Genomic DNA, 19,184 nt, shown 5'->3' with positions numbered 1-19,184 from the left:
CTTTATTCTATTAACATTTTGAAAACTGCTCACAACATCTCACTTATACAAACCTACATGGAAACCTTGAAGTATCGTGGCAACAAGATTACTATGTGACTGCATGTTTACAGCTTTCAGGTTCACGTAATTAGAGATTACCAATTTGCAAATTGAACAGTCCACATAAGTGGTTGCAAAAATCATTCCCCTCCCCATCGGGTGTAAAAAATCTACGCCCCTGTGGTAGACATCAATACATTGTCAAACAAGCACAATATCTTACTGCATACAGAGAAGTTACATGCTATTTGCCCCTAGTGGTACAACAGTATGTCTGCAGACTCACACTGATAGAAACTGGGTTTCGATACTCGTGGTGGGCAGAGCACAAATACCCCATTGTGTAACTTTGTGCTTAATTTCAAACAAACAAACAAACAAATACATGCCCTTCAAGTGTGCTGACAACAAAGATTTACCATAAGTATTCACTGCTGGATCAGAGTTGCTCATCAACTTATGACTCACTCATTTTGTCATTCAGTTCTTGTCATCTTTGAAGTTTATGGGATCACTCTGATTAGCAGATTGAGTACACCAGCAGCATCTTTAATCTCCTTAATCTCCAGAGCTGGAGTTGAGTTATTTTGGTTAGGAGGCCTGTACAGATCACCTACTCATTCTCAAACTCACTATTCCTCTGTATGTGAGAAAGTAATATGACATTCTTGATACATCATATTCTGACAATGTTCTCCTTCCGGGATTATTTGTTCCAGAATGATTGAAGTGACGGGCAATTCTAACATTGGCATAAAGTCCTACACCCAAGAGAGGAGTTATTCTAAACTCAATTACCCTCCGAATTGACTGCTTCTTAGTCTTTCTAGTCATGTAAAATGTTTAAGTATTTTTAGCTTAAGCCCCACATCAGTAGGGTTAAAGATCAGTGCATGCGTTAGTAATTATAGCAAACTCTGCAACAACCAAATCCTGGTTATGGCACCACAATTTTCTCATTACCTATCCACTCTAGTATATCCATGTAAAACTAAATTAATTAGATCTATACCAGGTGGATCTGTTTGCTAATTAGAAATATGATGAGTATATGTATTACAGAGTAATACTAAAACTCTTATTGAATGGATCAGTTAAACGACACTGGACCCAGTGAAATAGTAATTGAACAATTTTGATTATAGGATATAACATAAATAAAGTATGTGAAGTTGGTTAGATGTTTAAATCCGCTGTACCACTGGACGACCAACAAATGATCAAGTTCCGTTATACTATATTATGTGATGATCCAAAGTAAGCTTTCCAATTTAAGGTTTCTTGGTATCAAAGAAACCTTACACTTACCCATTATGGCACGTACTACCCAGATGACAGGTGAGGCCATAACCTCTAGGTAGCAGATGAACTGTCATGGAAGGACACTGCTGTCAACATCCTTAAAGAACTGTTGTATTAACCAGAGCTCATGCCAACTGGTAGCAGGTATAATCTACTTATGATAATAACAAAGACGTAATTGTTACTTGAAACAAGATCAACTTTTTTTGCCACAAATTATATGAAATTTTCAGATATTCAGAATAAAATATGAATTCATAATAAATACTATAATGCTACAGAAAGGTGGAAACCAATACCACTACTATAGCATGTTCTGTCATTGGGTAGAGTATTCTGTATTATTTGGCAAAATAATGCCAATCCGCTTCATGTTATTTGTTACAGTAATGCTTGCTACAGGTTGCATCCACTCTGACACAAGCTATAGGCCTAAGATAACAAACAATGTTTCAACAGAATTTCCAAAACTAATGTACATCTAACTCAAAAATAAACTTATTTACAGAACTTCCTTGCTAATTAACTGAGTAATTGAACAGATACAATTGTTCTCACTATTAACACTGAACTAAATTACTCACCAAATACTCATTAATTCTGAACACTCCATTAAATCTCGTTTGTGTATTCTTCACACAGATATTAAAAGTTCTTAAATTTCAAGAACTTTCTAAATATCGGTTTTATCAGCATCATGATTAATGAACTATACATCTAAATTAATATGTAAAATGCATAACTGCTTATGTCATTATTATTATAGAAATATTATTTCATTCGGAGATTATTATAAAATATCTGGTGAAAATAATTCAAAGGCCAGTCCATGTAAATAATAACTACTTAGTTTATTTTTTCCCTTAACGTTTTTCCAAACTGGCATACTATAACAGGTGTAGGTCTCGTTTACAAATGGTGTTAAATACAAAACACTAATCTAAAGAATAAACTTACTTGCACCACTTCATGACTAAAATGGAAAGAGAAAACCGAAACACTGACTGGCTCGCTCTACCGACTATAAACAATAATATTAGCTTGAAACAACTCTTTATCTTCGTAACCATCTTTTGAACTGTACCTTTTTATCTTCAAGACGCTTAACTATTTCCGTATTTATATTCTACCCTCGAATGTACAACAGACCTCACATCAAATCTTTAGAACATTCTAGTCCTGATTTAACATATTATTTATGTATTATTATTACTACCTGTAGCCCCTAACGTTAAAAATATAACTTACGATAGTACAATAAATTAATACGATATATACTTAACTTTAGCCTAAAGACGAAACTTTGTGTTATTATTAAACATTGTATTTAATATATTTAAGAGAAACAACGTAATTTATTTTTGCACTATTATATTTTTTATTATAATTATTAATAAAACTTATATATTCCTATAAGTTTTATTTTTCTAAATGCATTTGTTTGTTTTTTTAAAATGCGTTTAAGCAGTTTTTAATTTTTTTTCTACTCAATGGTACATTCTTCTTTAAAATGGTATTTAAATATGCATATAGACAACATGTTTCACTCAATTTTATAAAATCATAACTAAAGTTAGAGAAAAATGCATTTTTAATTAATTAATGTATCAACTTAAACTATTGAGCTAATATTAGTTCGTTATTAAAGCAGCACATTTCAAAGAACGTGGTTTTTGCTCGTTGCAATTCGCTCTGATTTTACCATTTGATTTGCTTAATTATGCCGCAAGAGTAAATAGTTCACATAGTAATTCGTAAGTTTCCGGACAGGTGTATAATATGGATATTATGTTGATAAATATACTACTGAATTGAAAGAAACCTTAACACGTTTTTAATTTAACGACTACTCTTCGGTTATATATTTGATGTGGAATAAGCGGAGTGATTTTATTTAATCACGCTTTACGTACAAATAAGTTTTAGGCCTACAGTGGAGTAAGTGAGGGGCTGAAACGTAAGTTATAGGTGTTATTAACATATTCTGATATATATATATATTTTAATTGTTTAAAAGTATCGCTATTATGAAAAGACAACAAGATCGTGATTCTCCCATAAAAAGTAAGCGTTCTCGTTCTTCCCTACCTCGTTACGATGACAGCCCTCGTGATCGTGGATCTTCTGATCGACGGGACAGGCGTAGGGTAAACAAATCGCCTGGTGATCAACGGCGTGGTAGGACTACTACAAGAGACTCGTCCTTAGAAAGAGGTATACAAATGGGTAGGAGTGGTGGTTCAATATCATTATCCCGTGATATTTACGATGATTATTCACGAGACATAAAATCTGAAAGAGGAGATCCTTATAGTTATAAAATATTGTGCGTGAGCAGTATACATCATAAAGTTTCTGATGGAGCTGTACGTGATGCAGTGTACCGAGAATTCAGTCGGTTTGGTGATATTAGTGTGAAAGTTTGTCATGATGGTAACGCACGGTTTGCTTATATATATTTTAGAACATATGAAGATGCTCGTGAAGCTAGGCATGCAAAGTCACGTCTTATACTTTTTGACAAACCTGTTCATGTGGACCCAATTTTAGATAGGGACCTGGTAGGTAGAAGGAACAGAAGCATGAGTCCTGATTATGGATCACACGGACCAATGAGAAGTGTCTCGCCAGCACACTCAACAGGTAGTGCAGGGGGAATGGGTAGGCGATCAGGTGGTGGAAGGCGTAATAATTTTGAAAGAAATCCTGGAACACCTGTTTTTGGGCCTCCACCTCCATATAGAGAACCACCAATGAGACATGATATGCAACATGAATTTCAACCCCCACTTCACAGAAGAGATGAAATTAAAAAAGAAAAATTTCCTAATTATCTACATCACGTGCCACCAGAAGAAGATGACAAAGCAACTCGAACACTATTTGTTGGAAATTTAGAAGTGGCAATTCCGGAAACAGAGTTGCGTCGTATATTTGAAAGATATGGTGTGGTGGAAGATATTGATGTTAAAAGACCTTTACCTGGTCAAGGAAATGCCTATGCTTTTATTAAATTTTTGAACTTGGATATGGCTCATAGAGCAAAGGTGGAAATGTCAGGTCAATACATTGGTAAATTTCAGTGCAAAATTGGCTATGGAAAAGCAACTCCTACAACACGCATATGGGTTGGTGGCCTTGGCCCTTGGACGTCTTTATCTCACTTAGAAAGAGAATTTGATAGATTTGGTGCCATCAGGAAAATTGACTTTGTCAAGGGTGATAATCATGCATATATTCAGTATGATAGTATTGATGCTGCACAAGCTGCCTGTCAAGAGATGCGAGGATTTCCTTTAGGTGGTTTGGACAAGCGGCTGAGAGTAGATTTTGCAGATCCAGGACCGTACAGTTATTTTGATCCTGCAAGACCAGATTTTAGAGGTAACACAGAAGAACAATTTGAATTAACAGGACATGGGGTACATGACCTACCACCACCTGAGGAATTCTTTGGAGGTCCTGAATGGTTACAGAGCCAAGGCTTTCCTCCAGAATCAGCATATGATCCTGATTTTGATCGACCACCAAGAAACTTAGGACGTGAATCGTGGCCACCAGAAATGGATGATCGCCGTGGAGATTATCGAGGATGGAGTAGAGAAAGACATGGTTGGTGGAATCAACATGGTAGGGGAAATCGCGAGAGTGGGAATGATCGGCGTAAACGACCTTTTACTTCTGAAGAAGAAAGCTTACCAGATGGAGCTCCACCATCAACTGGATCTGATAATATACCATTCAAAAATCCACGGATATCGCACACTCCAGAACCTGGTGAATGTGAGAGAACTCCAATCAGCAAAGATGCGTTGTCTCCTAGACGATCAAAAAGTGATACCTGCCGAATATCAAAAGATTGTGATCCCTCCAATGGTGATTTTAGTGACTTGAGAGAACGGAAAGAGCGGGAACCAGGTGAAGTTAATAATACATGTGAAATAGGAAGGACCCGAGGAAGTGATGACAAAGATTTAAGTGAAAGTGGGAAAAAAATGCATTCTGATAGTCTTGTGAAAGAAGGCATTGTGGCAATTGCTAACAGTGTTACAAATATTCAGGATTTGGCAAAATGTTGCCCTGTAGCTTGGCATGGTGGACTTGTTTTAAAAAATAGTGCTTTTCCATCACGTATGCATGTTTGTAGTGGAGATCCATCTTTGGTTGATTCTCTTATGAAAGTCAGCTCGGTTGATGTACCTGTTCTCAGGATTAACCAGAGACTCAGGCTTGACCAACCAAAACTAGAAGACGTAACTCGCAGGATCTCAAATGCCGGTAATCATGGGCATTGTATGCTCCTTGCAATGCCAGGCTCAGTGAGCCATACAGATGATCAATCTGGTGCTGTTCAGCAGCGCCCCTTAAGAAATTTAGTGTCTTATTTGAAACAGAAAGAAGCGGCCGGTGTGGTTGCTTTACAAGCAGCCAGTAGCAAAAAAGATGGCAAAGATTTGAATGGAGTTTTGTATGCTTTCCCTCCTTGTGAATTCACTTTAGAATTGTTAAGACGCATTGTTCCAAATCTAACAGGTGAATCTTCCAAAGAGGATCACCTTGTAGTAGTGGTGGTGAAAGGTGCAACTTGAGTGTCAGTTTTTGATGTGTGTTGTGTAGCTCTCACAGACCACAACAAATTTGATGTGTATTTACTCCTAGTAGTTGTGTAGTGTTGTGTGCTATTGTCTTGACAGTTTCGGGTGAAAAGACCCTAATTTTTGTTTTTACCTAGTACATATATGTTGTGCTTGACAAAGTATAATTTGTAGAAATTTCATGCTGATACTTCAGAATTTTGGTTTTTACAGCATATTTCATTTTTAATCAGTTGGTAGATTTCTTACGAAGTTTCATTTGTGTACTGCTCGTAAGATGGAAAACAGTGCTTTAAATATGGTCGAGTAAGCGACATGTATTTACCTTGTTATTAATGTGTAATGTAGCAATTCTTTTAATAGATTGAATAATCATATCGTTTAACCTGTTATGTCTCATCCAGTTTTTATTTCAGTGACCTTTCCAACCTAGCCAAAAAAAAGAAAAGACTTCAAAGTTTAATTTGAAATTTTTAGTAATGCTTAAAATAAATCATACTGGTAATTTTTATATGAAAAATAAAACAAGAGACTTTTCTTTGTGCACACCATGTAGTTTGAAAGGTTTCATCTTTTGCTACACTTACTTTCACTAATCACTGCTGTCAAACAAAATCACTTTCTATTAATAGAACACTACAGCTCTTGAAATATTAGACATTTTGAATTGTAATAAACAAATGACATTTAAATATCATGAAACCTTCCATGTGTGGAAAAACAATTTTTGCTCATGTTCTTTTAGAGATCTAACTTGTTAGTTGTTGCTAAGTCCTATAAGTTTACAAAGAAAATAAATATTGATGACTTCAACAGTTTTTTAATCATAAGATCATTTAGTTAATTGGGAATCAGTGTAATAACTTGATATAGTAATACAGCTTTGGATGCTTTGAATAGTAACCTTTCAGTATTTTAAGTCTGTAAAATAAATATGGGAAATAGATGTTTTAAAGGACTTTCCTTACTGTTGTTTTTAATAGAATTTTGTTAAACCTTTTTTTTAAGACTACAGTTTAATAGCAAGCATTTTTGTACTTTTTTTTTGGCTTTAAGATTTTGTTTGAAGTGACATGATCATAAGATTTATAAATAGTAAAATAAAAGGTTTTAAGATGTATTAATTTTACATGATATGTAGTAGTTCAGATGTTTAACTTTTTTTTTTTTAACAAGCAGCAGAGTTCCACAACCATGTGATGCTTTAATTTGAAATTGGTGACCAGTGAAAGTGAGGCTGGGCCTATATTAAGCAATATTCCATTATTTTAGCAAACATAGTGTCATGTATGGAGATACGAGAGTCACTGTGTACTGTTTAAACTGGATAGTTTCACCTTATTATCTGACAGTCACTTAAGATGTCATTTTTTACCATTCCACACAATTACTTTGTTCCAAGCTCATGTTAAGTGAAAGTGTCAGATTCTGCAGTGGTGCTAAATATCTATGTTATATGTGCTGATTGATTAAAGTGTTGAGTGTGAAAACAACCACAGTGCTCAGTTCTCTCTCGTTGCGTGTTTTAATTGAAATAAACAGTTAAGAACATGTTTATTCATGTTTAAGGTGTAACAATATCTTATCTTTGCTGTGGAGAACAACTGAGATTATACAAGTTTTAATTGGGAATTTTACCTATATTGTGCTTACTTCAGACCACTGCAGAAGAAAATTTTCCAGCAAGCAACCTTGAGTTCTCAGCTGTCTTGTCACTGCCAACTCTTCTCATCAGAGAAACCTAGAGCTTATCTCAAAACCTTGCTCTGACGTTTTTGAATGGCGACTTAAAGAAGTCATCAGAAAATTGTTTTTCATTGCTTAGTTGTAGTCAGTGGACATTTCCAAATGTTTTCAGATGCATTATTCATGATTATTTTGAAATGTGTTATTTTCTGTGATCCTGAAAGTTATCTTCCATTCTGGTTTGTGAACTGAGAATCTGAACACCACATGGTGAAAATTATCTGCAAAATTCTAAGCTCTGTTCTAAACACATTACTAGTTGTCCAAGTTTTTGAAAAATTTATGCAGTCTACAAAAGTAACTCAGAAATTGGATGGTTTTATGACTTAGAAATGAAACAGTCATTGATCTGTGTTAAAGTTGAACCTCCGTGATTGAATTTTCTATTATTTCACTTGAAAAAGTGAATCAACACTTTTTTGTTGTTGTTGTTCCATTATCTGAAAAAAGAAATCTGTATGAGGTTTTAAGTATGAAGAGTCAAAACATTTCATTTATTCTGTGTACTTATGAAAGTAATCATCTTTCCTGTGGTGTATTTTTTTTACCAACAGGCTCACCTCTTAAACACATGTTTTTCCTCATTTTGTATTCACATTCAAGATTCTTTAGTATCCTGTCTCATCTTCCCATTCAAGAACATAGATTACACATTGAATTTTTTACCATTCCAGTATTTATGATGCAAGTAGAACTTTTGACTTCAGAAGCCACTGTTACAGTATGTCATTGTGGATGTGTTGTGTAAAAACAGTGGAATTTCTTTTTATTATTATTATTCCAGTAACACAAACTAAACATCTGCATGGGATTGCTTTTCCAAAGTTAGCATTAGGTTTGTGAAATTCAGTAAGACATGCATGTAGATTGTACCATTAATAGTTTCTTCATTCAAATCTTTCATCATGACGGATATGAGAGTGATAATGATGGCTCTTCCAAGTTTTGTATTTCATTATTTCACTTGAGAATCTTCAGTATCAATGATAGTGATAGCTCTGTGCTCAGATATTGCATCAAAGTGAGAGTGTACTAAAAGAAAACTACTACAACTGTGCTAGAATGTGTGTTCAGTGATGTTTAAATGATTTTGAAGATATCAATGTTTAAACAGTCTTAGTGTTCTAAAAACCAACAGCTCACATGTAAGTGATTGTTTTGTCTGTCTGCATCACTAATGTTTGTGTCATAAAAACTAACGGTATGGGTATTATGGATCCTTGTGTCTAGCTACCTCATCAGTATTACTTTTATGAAAATTATTGGTGTAACTGCCTCACAATATGATACAGATCCTCCTGTCCAGCATTCATCACCAGATTAGCATTATTAAATTCAACAGTACAAATCCTTGTGTCTTACTGCCTCACCAGATTACTGTTATGAAAGTCAACAATACAGCATTCAATGTAGCATTCATCACCAGGTTAGTGTTATGAAAATCAACAGTATAGATGATACAGATCCTCCTGTGTAACATTCATCACCAGGTTAGTGTTATGAAAATCGACAATGCATGTTACACTTGTGTCTGGCTTTATTACCATATTAGTGTTAAAAAAATCCAACAGTACATAAGATAAAGGTCCTCGTGTCTCACTACAACACCAGATTAGTGTTATAGAAATGAACAGCAGGTGATATAGATCCTTGTGTGTAGCTGCATCTCAAGGTTAATGTCAAGAAAATCAACATCACAGACAATAGAGACTCAGCTACCTCACCAGTTTTAGTCTTATAGAAATCAGTAGTACAGGTCCTCATGCCTAGCTACGTTGCCAGGTTAGTATTATGAAAATCAACGGTACCAGTGATATGGATTCTCATGTCAACAGTGAGGGTGTTAAGAGATCCTTATGTCTGGCTTTGTCACAAGGTTAGTGTTAATAAACTCAACGGTGCAGGTGGTACAGATCTTGTGTATTGCCAGAGGTTATGAAAAATATCAGTGCTGGTTATACTTACTCTTGTGTTCCAATGTCTCACTACTTGTTCTTGTGAAAACCAACGGTGTGGGTGAGTGAGGTCTTGATATTTAATTACAGGTGTTTTACCAACTTTAGTGTGATGAAAATTAACAGTGGAGGTAATGGTGAGTGCTGTATTTAGATGGCTCGGTGTTTTCAAAACCAGTAGTGTAAAATATTGTGAAATTGATATTTACAGTCTGTGTGTTTTACCGGTAGCAGTGTTATGAAAACAAACAGTAATGGTTACAGTTACAGCACTCAGAACGTCAGACAGGGTTTGAGTGGTTTGGCAAGGTTTTATGACCTTTACAGAAACAAGAAGCATCTCTTAATTGTGAAGAGAAAACATTAATATTTTTGTGTTTTGTGTAATTTAATCATTTATAAAATATTGAACCTGTAGACATTTTGAATTTAGTTCTGCAATGAATATTATATGTATAGGGGGCATGTTTGTGCAGTTTATTTAAAACAAATTATATTTGTTCTTATGATAAGGAAAACTATTGGAGTACAAAATAAAATAACTAATAATTTAAGAAATGGTATAAATCTTGTGTAGAAGATAACTGGCTTGAAAATATGGTTATATATTAAAAGTGTGTTTGGTTGTTAAGGGAATTGTTTTTATCTCTGTTGCAGAACCTTGTAAAACAAAATAATTTAATACAGTGGTGAAGTGATTTGTTATTAACTGAGAGTTTGATCAGAAAGAATATTTGACACTGATCCAGTTGTATAAATTTGCACTGCATACATGGTTGTTGGAGCTCCTTTTCAAATTGCGTACAAATGTTTGTAATCCAAAGACTGAGTAATCTTTTGGACTTGCAGCATACTTAAACTTGGGCTGATTTTGTTCATGGATTTTTTTTTAGTACAAGAATAAAATGGTGTAAAATAAAATATGCTAGACTTATCTGTAGTAGATACCCAAATATATAAATTATGGTCTGAAGTAGTTTAGTTTGAAGTTCATAAGTAACATGATCATACAGTATTTTTTTTTTCCTTTTGAAAAGTGTTAGATAAATGGTTGCATGATTAACTTTTCATACATACAAGTATCTTGGAACTCCAGAATTGAGTATTAGTCCACATGTCCTTTCATAAGTTGAATTGTTGGGCTAGTGTAAAACATGTTTTTTGATATACACATACAAAAAATTCCTGTTTTTGGGATTAAGCTGATTAAAAGAAAGCACCTCAGTTATATTTAGGTTATTTCTCCTACCATCCACCTCAAACAGTTATATCTCTTGTACACAAACCTACTAAACAGTTCTTTGTTATTGTCTTAGAGACAGAAATGGCTATTTCTGTAATAATTTTTATTAATATAACTTACAGTATGATAAAAAATATTGAATATATTAGTTAATTTCTTTACTATGCATAATTTTCTACATCAGTCAGTGTTTTTCTTGCATATCATTTAATAACACTGTATATTCATAAAAATAGTACAAAATAAATTTTCAAGTTTAAAGTTTCAGGTTTGTACACAAACCTAAACAGTTGTTATTGGCTTAGAGACAAAAATCGTTATTTCTGTAATAATTTTTATTTATATTGTAACTTACAGTATGATAAAAAATATTGAATTTATCATTTAATTTCTTTACCATACGTAATTTACATCAGTCAGTGTTTTTCTTGCATATCATTTAATAACACTGTATATTCATAAAAATAGTACAAAATAAATTTTCAGGTTTAAAGCAAGTATCCATTGTCATTGGTCTGCTCATCAGATAAAATTGAAGTTTAGAAACAGTTTCAGCATAAACTTGTAGTTTTCATAGATTGTACTTTTTTGTATGTTTAGATGTTCTATACTTATAAGCCTGATAAAACATAATGAGATAACTAGTTACAAAGGGAAAAAATAATATAATCCAAATGGATCCAGGACAGTGTCTCACCTCCACAAATACTGACTCTCACTTTAAAACAAACTAACTTTTGATATTGCATTTGCAATTCATAAATACAAAATTTTGCAAAAATTTGGCATTACTTTGATAAAGCCTAAGATGCATAGTTTGTGTAAAATTATAACTGTAAAACTTGAATACAGTGATTGAATGAAGTCAACCACCAAAATTTGTTATTTTTATAAATATTCCAAAAGTATTTTTTAATGATGTTTCAGTTGTGGGCAGTTACTCTTAAGTTGTTTTTTTACATAAATTGAATCATCATATTTTTTGTTTTGTGTTCAGACAAAATTTTTTTTTGTTTATGTCTTTTATATTTACCAATAATTTCAAAAAATTGTTAGTCTCTTGTATTTGACTGAGAAGCGTGTTTGAAAATTGTTTTATTGAAATATAACCATTTCTGTCTAATAAGACACCAATTTTATGCAACAAAGTGTGAATTTTTTGCAACAATGTGTAATTTCTCATCTTTAAAAATACAAGCTATAATTACCAAATTAGATTCTCCTTTGGAAACAAACACTCTTTTTAAGTAATTTTTCTGGCATAGTTAAGTTCTCACTTTGAAACAAGCATGCTTTAACGTCTTCAAAAAAAGGAATAATAAAAATAAATAAAAAGGTAGAAAATACAAAAAATATTTGGGTGAGGCATTGCTCTTTTTCTTCAAAACCTAGAGAGATATTATTTGTATATCATTTCAAGTATTTCATTATCTTTGATGCTGGTTTTATACTTTTTTTTTCTACTAAACAGGTAAGGAAATGGTATCTAAAATGTTTTTAAAAGTCCAACCTCCTTTTACAGTCACTTTTTTACTAATATGAGCAGACTTCCAGTTGCTTGGCTGTAAGTATGAGGGTTTATGTGAAAATTAGGTTTAGATACCCGTGGTGGGAACAGATAATCCAATATGTAGCTTTATACTTAACGACAAACAAATTATATAAACTTTAATTGCTGTTTATTTAAGTTTTGAAGTTGTATTAACAAAACTTGTACAAATCTCTTTCCAAATGCTCTGAAAAAAAAAAGAACTGTGTTGAGCATGAACAAAATTCTATTTTTAAGCTTTTGAGAAATGTGAAATTATTAAAGGTTTCTTAATTGAACTGGAATGCATTTTTGGTGAATGCTTTACATGAAAATAAGCATTTTTCATATTTCAGTAAAATACATTTTGAAAAGCTATTCTTCATCTAATTTGTTCTTCTCAAATGTTATCTATCCAAGTCATCAGATACAGTATAGCTGTGATGGTTTCCTATCATATAAGACATTGTGTGAAGTGTATTGATAATTTAAATCAGTTATTGATGCAAAAGCATTTATTTGCGATGTGTGAGGCAGTGTTTATGAATATAAATAAATTTTAGTTTTAGTTTTTCCCTTCAGGAAGTTTTGTATTAATATCAACACTTTTATAACTCAGATCTAGTGTTTTATGATGGATACTTGTATTGAAATTTGGTGCAACATGATTTTAAAAGAGTCAGTACTTTATTGTATTTTCTTTACGATAAAGAATAAAAAAGTAACTGGAGTCTTTAATCTCTGAGATCATACTTGTAGCACTGGATATAACCTCCATAGTGTTTTTAATATATTTTGCTGTATTTTGATTTAAAAGTCAATGAAGGTACTGATTACATTTTTGCAACTAAGATATTGTGATTTTACTATATACTCAAATGTATTATTAGTCATTCCAAAAGAAAGTTACCTTAATGTATAACAGGCCAAGCCACTCACTGTTCATCAAACTGTTGAATTGGAAAGCAACTTATATTATTAATTATATTCACATACTGTAAGTAAAGTTCTAGTTGTTTCTGTCTGGAAATTATTCTATAATATTCTGGAATTTTGCATTGCATTTCTGTAAACCATGCTGACAAAGGCCAATACAATTTGTTTTGCAGAAAAATTTGTTAGTATATTTGCCAGTCTGTTAAAGCCTGTAAATAAATGAGTATGACACTGCCAGAACTTACTTTCAAAGTGTATTGTTTGTCATCAAAATAATATCCCTACAATGCCAGATTCGTTCTTTATATTTATGCTAATCTTTCATTTTACACTAATCACAGTCACTAGTTCCAGTGACATCAAGACGTTATTGTTGGTAATAATGAAGACATGAGAGGTATAGTCTCAATACCAGTACAAGTGTCATTATTTATAACTTCTGAACTATACCAAATGAAAAATCATGCAAACTAATGTTTAAAGTATTATTAATGGAAATCGTGAACTATGAATTTAGGTGAAGTTGGTTGTTAAGATTTAAATTAAGTTTTGATTTTTTTTTCAGAGCAATTAATTCAATTCATCACATTCTATGGGCTAGATAAATTAAACTTGGTAGAGTATGAAAAAGTATAAATTGGATTTTCTTTTCAGTTATATACTGACTCTAAATGTATCATGTATAAGCATGTTAAATTTGTAAGAATACTGTTTTTTAACTTAACATCCCATAAGGTTGGAAATAGTAAAACATATATGTATATATTAACTTTTATGAAAGCCTTAACAGCAGGGGTGAACAGACAACTCTTAAAACATTAAACAGATATAACTCCATACTGTGGTTTATCAGTAAGATACGCCTGATTATGTGTGAGTTTACATATATATGTAACTGTTTCTCATTACTTTCATTTTATAACTGGTAATAATATAGAACTGTGTTACACGTGTATTTACATTGTATGTATAATTTGTATCCTTTAATGAGTAAATTGATTTAGAACTGTGTATGTGTATCTTAAGCATGTTTTAGTTCAATTTTTAAGCTACTTGAAATGTCTTTAATATGTTGTTAAAAAGAGCATAATAATAGTAAGAAAAATATTTGTCGACTTTAATATTTTTATAATTTACTCCCTTTTTGGTATCTTAAGCCTCGGATAAGCCTAGACTTACATACATTTTATAATTGTACTTCTAAGCCTTCTGTGTTCAGAAGCTATTCATAATTTCACACGCAACATGGAGCATTATCTGTTGTTTTTTTGTAAAGTTAATATTTTGTTATGCTTGTAATTAGAGGTGTTCTGCAACACGTGTCATTACTTTTTCTAGGATATTAACCAAGAAATATTTGAAAGCTTATTTGTGAACAAAATGACACAAATTACATGAACTGAAATTGGTCATGTCTGATATAGTGTCAGTAGTGTGATATCTCACCTGACTGGCAACTTAATGTCCTATTTTCTCTCACAAGTGAATTTAACTATCATTTATATCCAGAGAAATAAATATTTGCTTACTGATTACTAAAACTAAAAGTAATATTAGGTTTTACATGAAATGTTTTTAACTTTAGTTCTGGTTTGTTTTTTTCTTAAGAAGTGCAGTAATTATAAAATTATACCGAAACACTAAATGCATAAATTTAACAGGATTTTTCATCATATGATAATGTTTTTAATTTGAATACAAGTTTTCAGAATCTTCAGGTGTAAAAATTTCATAAGTAAAAAAAACTATATTATCTAATGATGAAAAACCTGATCTTTGTATTTTGTTGAGTTTCAGTAATATTCTTAAAGTATTCAAAGAAGTGTATGAGAAAGTAAAAATTCTCAAGATTAAGTTGGAATAATTTTAAATGGTAAAGATTGTGAAAAGTTTAATTGTACCAAAATTCATACATTTTTAAAATTGGTTTTTTAGGAGTTATTTAACTATTCTGTTATTCATTCATAACATGTTGTTGTTCTCCAGAAATTAATAATTGTATAAATAAAATGTCACCAAATGAATTTTATATGTTTTATGTGAAGTTTTTTCTATCAAAAAAAAAAAAGTGGAAAGATCCAAAATGAACATTCTAATCACTTGCCTTTTGCAAAAATATACTAAAGTTAGGAGCTGCATAAAAGTAAATTTTATGTATGTTTGATATAATAATTAATTCAAAAAATAACTTATAAATCGCCATAAGTTCTACTGTAGAGGCAACAATAGCATGGGTGAAAGTTGTGTCTGTAGACATAAATGCCTTTAAACTAATTAAACATGTTTTGTTGTCAACACCATTCTGATCCTTATTTGTCCAAATTTCCAGCTATTTTTATTTGTACAAGGAAAGGTCATAACTGGCTAATTCAGTGATATGCTTTTTCATTTGCAAATGTTGCTTTAAAAGATTGATTTAGCATACATGTAAGAAGTTTGAGTATCAACATTTAAACAGCCTTGTGTGATTATCAGGTTGGTCATTTTTTGTATTTTACAAAGTCAAGTTAAAATTAATTTTTGAAAATTGTACAAATGTATTTTAGAACAAACACAACCCCATAATTTTTTTAGGCCATCTAATCTCCAACTAATATAGTTGTTTCATTGAAAAAGGTCATTCTACACTTTCATTCATGCAACAGTACTGAAGCATTTTCTGTCAACATTTAATGTCATCTTGAGTGATCAAAGTGTACAAGATATTAAGTTGAATAGGAAATAGTGTACAGCTGAGATCCTGTTCTGTGCTGAAATGTTGAGTTTACTTTTATGGAACCTAATTATTTGAACTTTTGTGTTGTTATAACTGGTTAAAGATAATTTTGGTAAGCATTATTTCTTTCATCTTTGATGAAGATTCTGACATGTGGCTCTTTGTGAAGAGTTAGGTCCTAGTGATTTTAATTTGTTTCTCAAAAATGGAGGTTGAACAAAAGACTGTGAAGCTATCTCATTTATGATATAAATATACAGCAGATTTAAATTAAGTGCATTGTCTCTAGTTTCTGCCAATGATGTTTCAGATTAGTAAGCCTAAATTGGGACATTATTCTGTATTTTTCAATACACAAGAAAACTAAACACAAACCTGAAATAATATGACAGCCTTTTAACGTTGGATAAATAACAGACATCATCGGTAAAAAGTAACAAATTGTACTATAAGTGAACATTAAAAGTTGAATTTACAGTATCTTTATGAAGTTCAGAGTACACTGAATGATGGATAATTTTTATAAGATTTTGTCTCATAGTTATTGCATTTTTTTATTGTGAACTTGGGTTTAAAAAATTTCACGATGATAAAGTAGTGACTAAAGTATTAGTCTCAGTTTTCTCCCCATTGCTCAAATATGCATAATACCTACCTAATGACATGATTCAAGTAAATATAGATTTCTAAGGAGTCTTCCCCCTTCTCCCCAGCCATGTAAGTTATATATTAGATATGACGATGCAACAAATTTTGCCATTATGTTAATGTCAATTAAACAGTTTTGGCACCACACATTACACTTCAAATAACAGTTTTTAATTGTATGACTTGTATACATTTCCTGTAGTAAATATTGTTACTTGAAAGAATTTTTAAAAATTTACATACTGTAGATACTACTAATTTTGTGTGATGAGATTTAGAAATGCATTTCAAGGTGTGACATTTTAGAATACAAATCAATCAAATACATTTCAAGCTGTGACTTTTTAGAATATAAATCAGTCAAATGTGTAATTTATGAATGTGCATGTTATTCTATATTGATAAAAATAACTTTCAAATATCCTGTATTATTGAAACTGGTTATAATGTATCACTGTGAATATAGTTTAACTGATTTATATTTCTTTGATTCTTATATCTTTTTTATTCATGGGACTGTATATTCAAGATTATATGATTCTACAAGAGTTAACAAAAGTTTTTATTGACTTATTAAAATTTGCAATTGAAAATCTCATTTCAAATTTGGCAGCAGTATTTATGGTCAAATAGATGGTGTTGTACAGGCTCAAAATTAGCACCCAATCCAGCAAACCTTTATTTTATGTGATGAAAAACTGTGGTTCAAAAACTTTCAAGAAAATTTTGAACATTTTTTATGTCATACATTTATTATATATTTGTTATTTTTAAAGAAAAGAAAAGAATGTGAATTTGTTTTCACAATATCTAGTTTACAGTTGAAGAGAAAAATAATTCAAATTTGCCCATTTTTAAATTGAGATATAGCTGTAGAGATAGTTTGGGAACAGGAATATGTCATAAACCAACTTATACAGGATTATACAGCCATGTTGAAAGCTATGTACCTGTTAAGTATAAGGTTTAGTTTGATAATTATCTTATTTTAAAGTACTGGAAAGTGGGGAAAATGGTTTTCATTTCTCATTACTTAATAATGTTTTTTGATGGACTGTACACTCATCATGAAGTGAGTTTTGATGGGACCAAACTGTCCTTTTATGACTTCAGTTTATTGGTAAAAGTAGTGGTGTTTTGAGAAGCAAGATAAAAATATCTTGATATCAAACTATCCCCAAATTTCAGTGTATATGTGGTCTTAAAGTCGTTGTTAAAAATGAAAAACTTTTTCAAGATAAATGGCAAAAGTAATAAAGTGTAATGCTCTTACATTGTTTATGAATATGTTTGTTCTTGATATGAATGAGATTACATCTGGAGACTAGTACTAGTAATTATTCAAGCATTCCAGATCAAGAATGATATTGAATTGCAAAAGAACTTGAGTAATATTTAATTCCAATAATGAACAAGATGTAAGAACCAAAGAAAGTTTGGCCATCAAGACACTTAAATCAGTGTTTAATTATAATACATTAGTAACTGAAATTCTTCTAATGAAGTAGTTTGCCAACAAGATTTGATCTTATATTATTATATGTAAGAGATGTTGATGAGGTCTGGTAGTGACAGTAATGTAAGTTTTAATACAACCTAATCTCTGTACCCCATGGATTAAAAAACAGGTATTTGTTTGACTATTTGAGTTAATTAAATGCTATTTTATGCACCAATCATGACGTTTATAAAAATCATTTTTAAAAAAGGTCTGGAAAATGATACATGTGGAATTAGCTAATTGTTTTGTGATTTATGAATTTGTTGTGAAACAGATGACTAAGAGAAATGCCAAAATATGTAACTAAATTGTAATTTGATATTTGAAATCCAAAAACAAATTAACTTTCTTTTGTGTATTCTGCTTCACATAAGCATCTATAAAAACAGTAGCAGTAGTGAATGTATGATTTTTACTTTTTACAAAGTAAATATAATTTAGAGTTACAAAATACCAAGTTTGGTATGTATGTGATGAATAGTACAGTTCGTAAAGATAACTGTGAAAGTTTTACCTTAAGAATTTTTAATGTAATAAATCGGTTACAGTTTAAAATTGATAATTACATTAATTAAAAATACAAAATGTTTTTTAGGAAAATAATTTGTAATAAAGCATATAAAGTGAAAATGTAAGTCGTTGTATGAGAATAAACATGTTTAATGTAAAAGTGCTTTATTAGGCCTAATTTGGATGCTTGACTCTTTTTTTTTTTTGAGTGGAAAAGAAGGCTTGATGATGGACCAAATAATAATAGTATAATTTAACAGAATGAAATAAGTACATGATTTTAACCACAGGCTTCTTTTTCAAGTTTCCAATTTTAATCTAATAGTTGCACCTGTTTTTTTGTTGTTTTTTTAATGCAATTCTATAAAGTTATGGGTAATATTCATCAGCTTTCATTTCATTACTCATCTTGTTTCTGTATTTGGACTTAAGAGATGCAAGTGATGAAATTCCTATTGCATA

General features: G+C 31.4%; 1 protein-coding gene and 1 long non-coding RNA gene across 2 annotated transcripts; both read left to right on the top strand.

Moving 5' to 3' along the window:
- Window positions 1–2,733: 2,733 nt before the first annotated feature.
- On the top strand, window positions 2,734–18,882 carry LOC143223609 (uncharacterized). The gene is made up of 2 exons (XR_013012980.1): window positions 2,734–3,301; window positions 7,119–18,882. It is a non-coding gene; the product is annotated as an uncharacterized LOC143223609 (long non-coding RNA).
- LOC143223605 (RNA-binding protein spenito-like) lies at window positions 3,246–18,882 on the top strand. The gene has a single exon (XM_076451767.1). The coding sequence runs from the start codon at window positions 3,372–3,374 to the stop codon at window positions 5,931–5,933; it is 2,562 nt and encodes an 853-aa protein (XP_076307882.1). The 5' UTR covers window positions 3,246–3,371; the 3' UTR covers window positions 5,934–18,882.
- Window positions 18,883–19,184: the final 302 nt, after the last annotated feature.

The sequence above is a fragment of the Tachypleus tridentatus genome, chromosome 1, assembly GCF_004210375.1.
Source record: "Tachypleus tridentatus isolate NWPU-2018 chromosome 1, ASM421037v1, whole genome shotgun sequence".
Lineage (NCBI taxonomy): Eukaryota > Metazoa > Arthropoda > Merostomata > Xiphosura > Limulidae > Tachypleus > Tachypleus tridentatus.
Note: the sequence above shows the minus strand (reverse complement) of the source record. Positions and strands in the feature narration are given on the sequence as shown.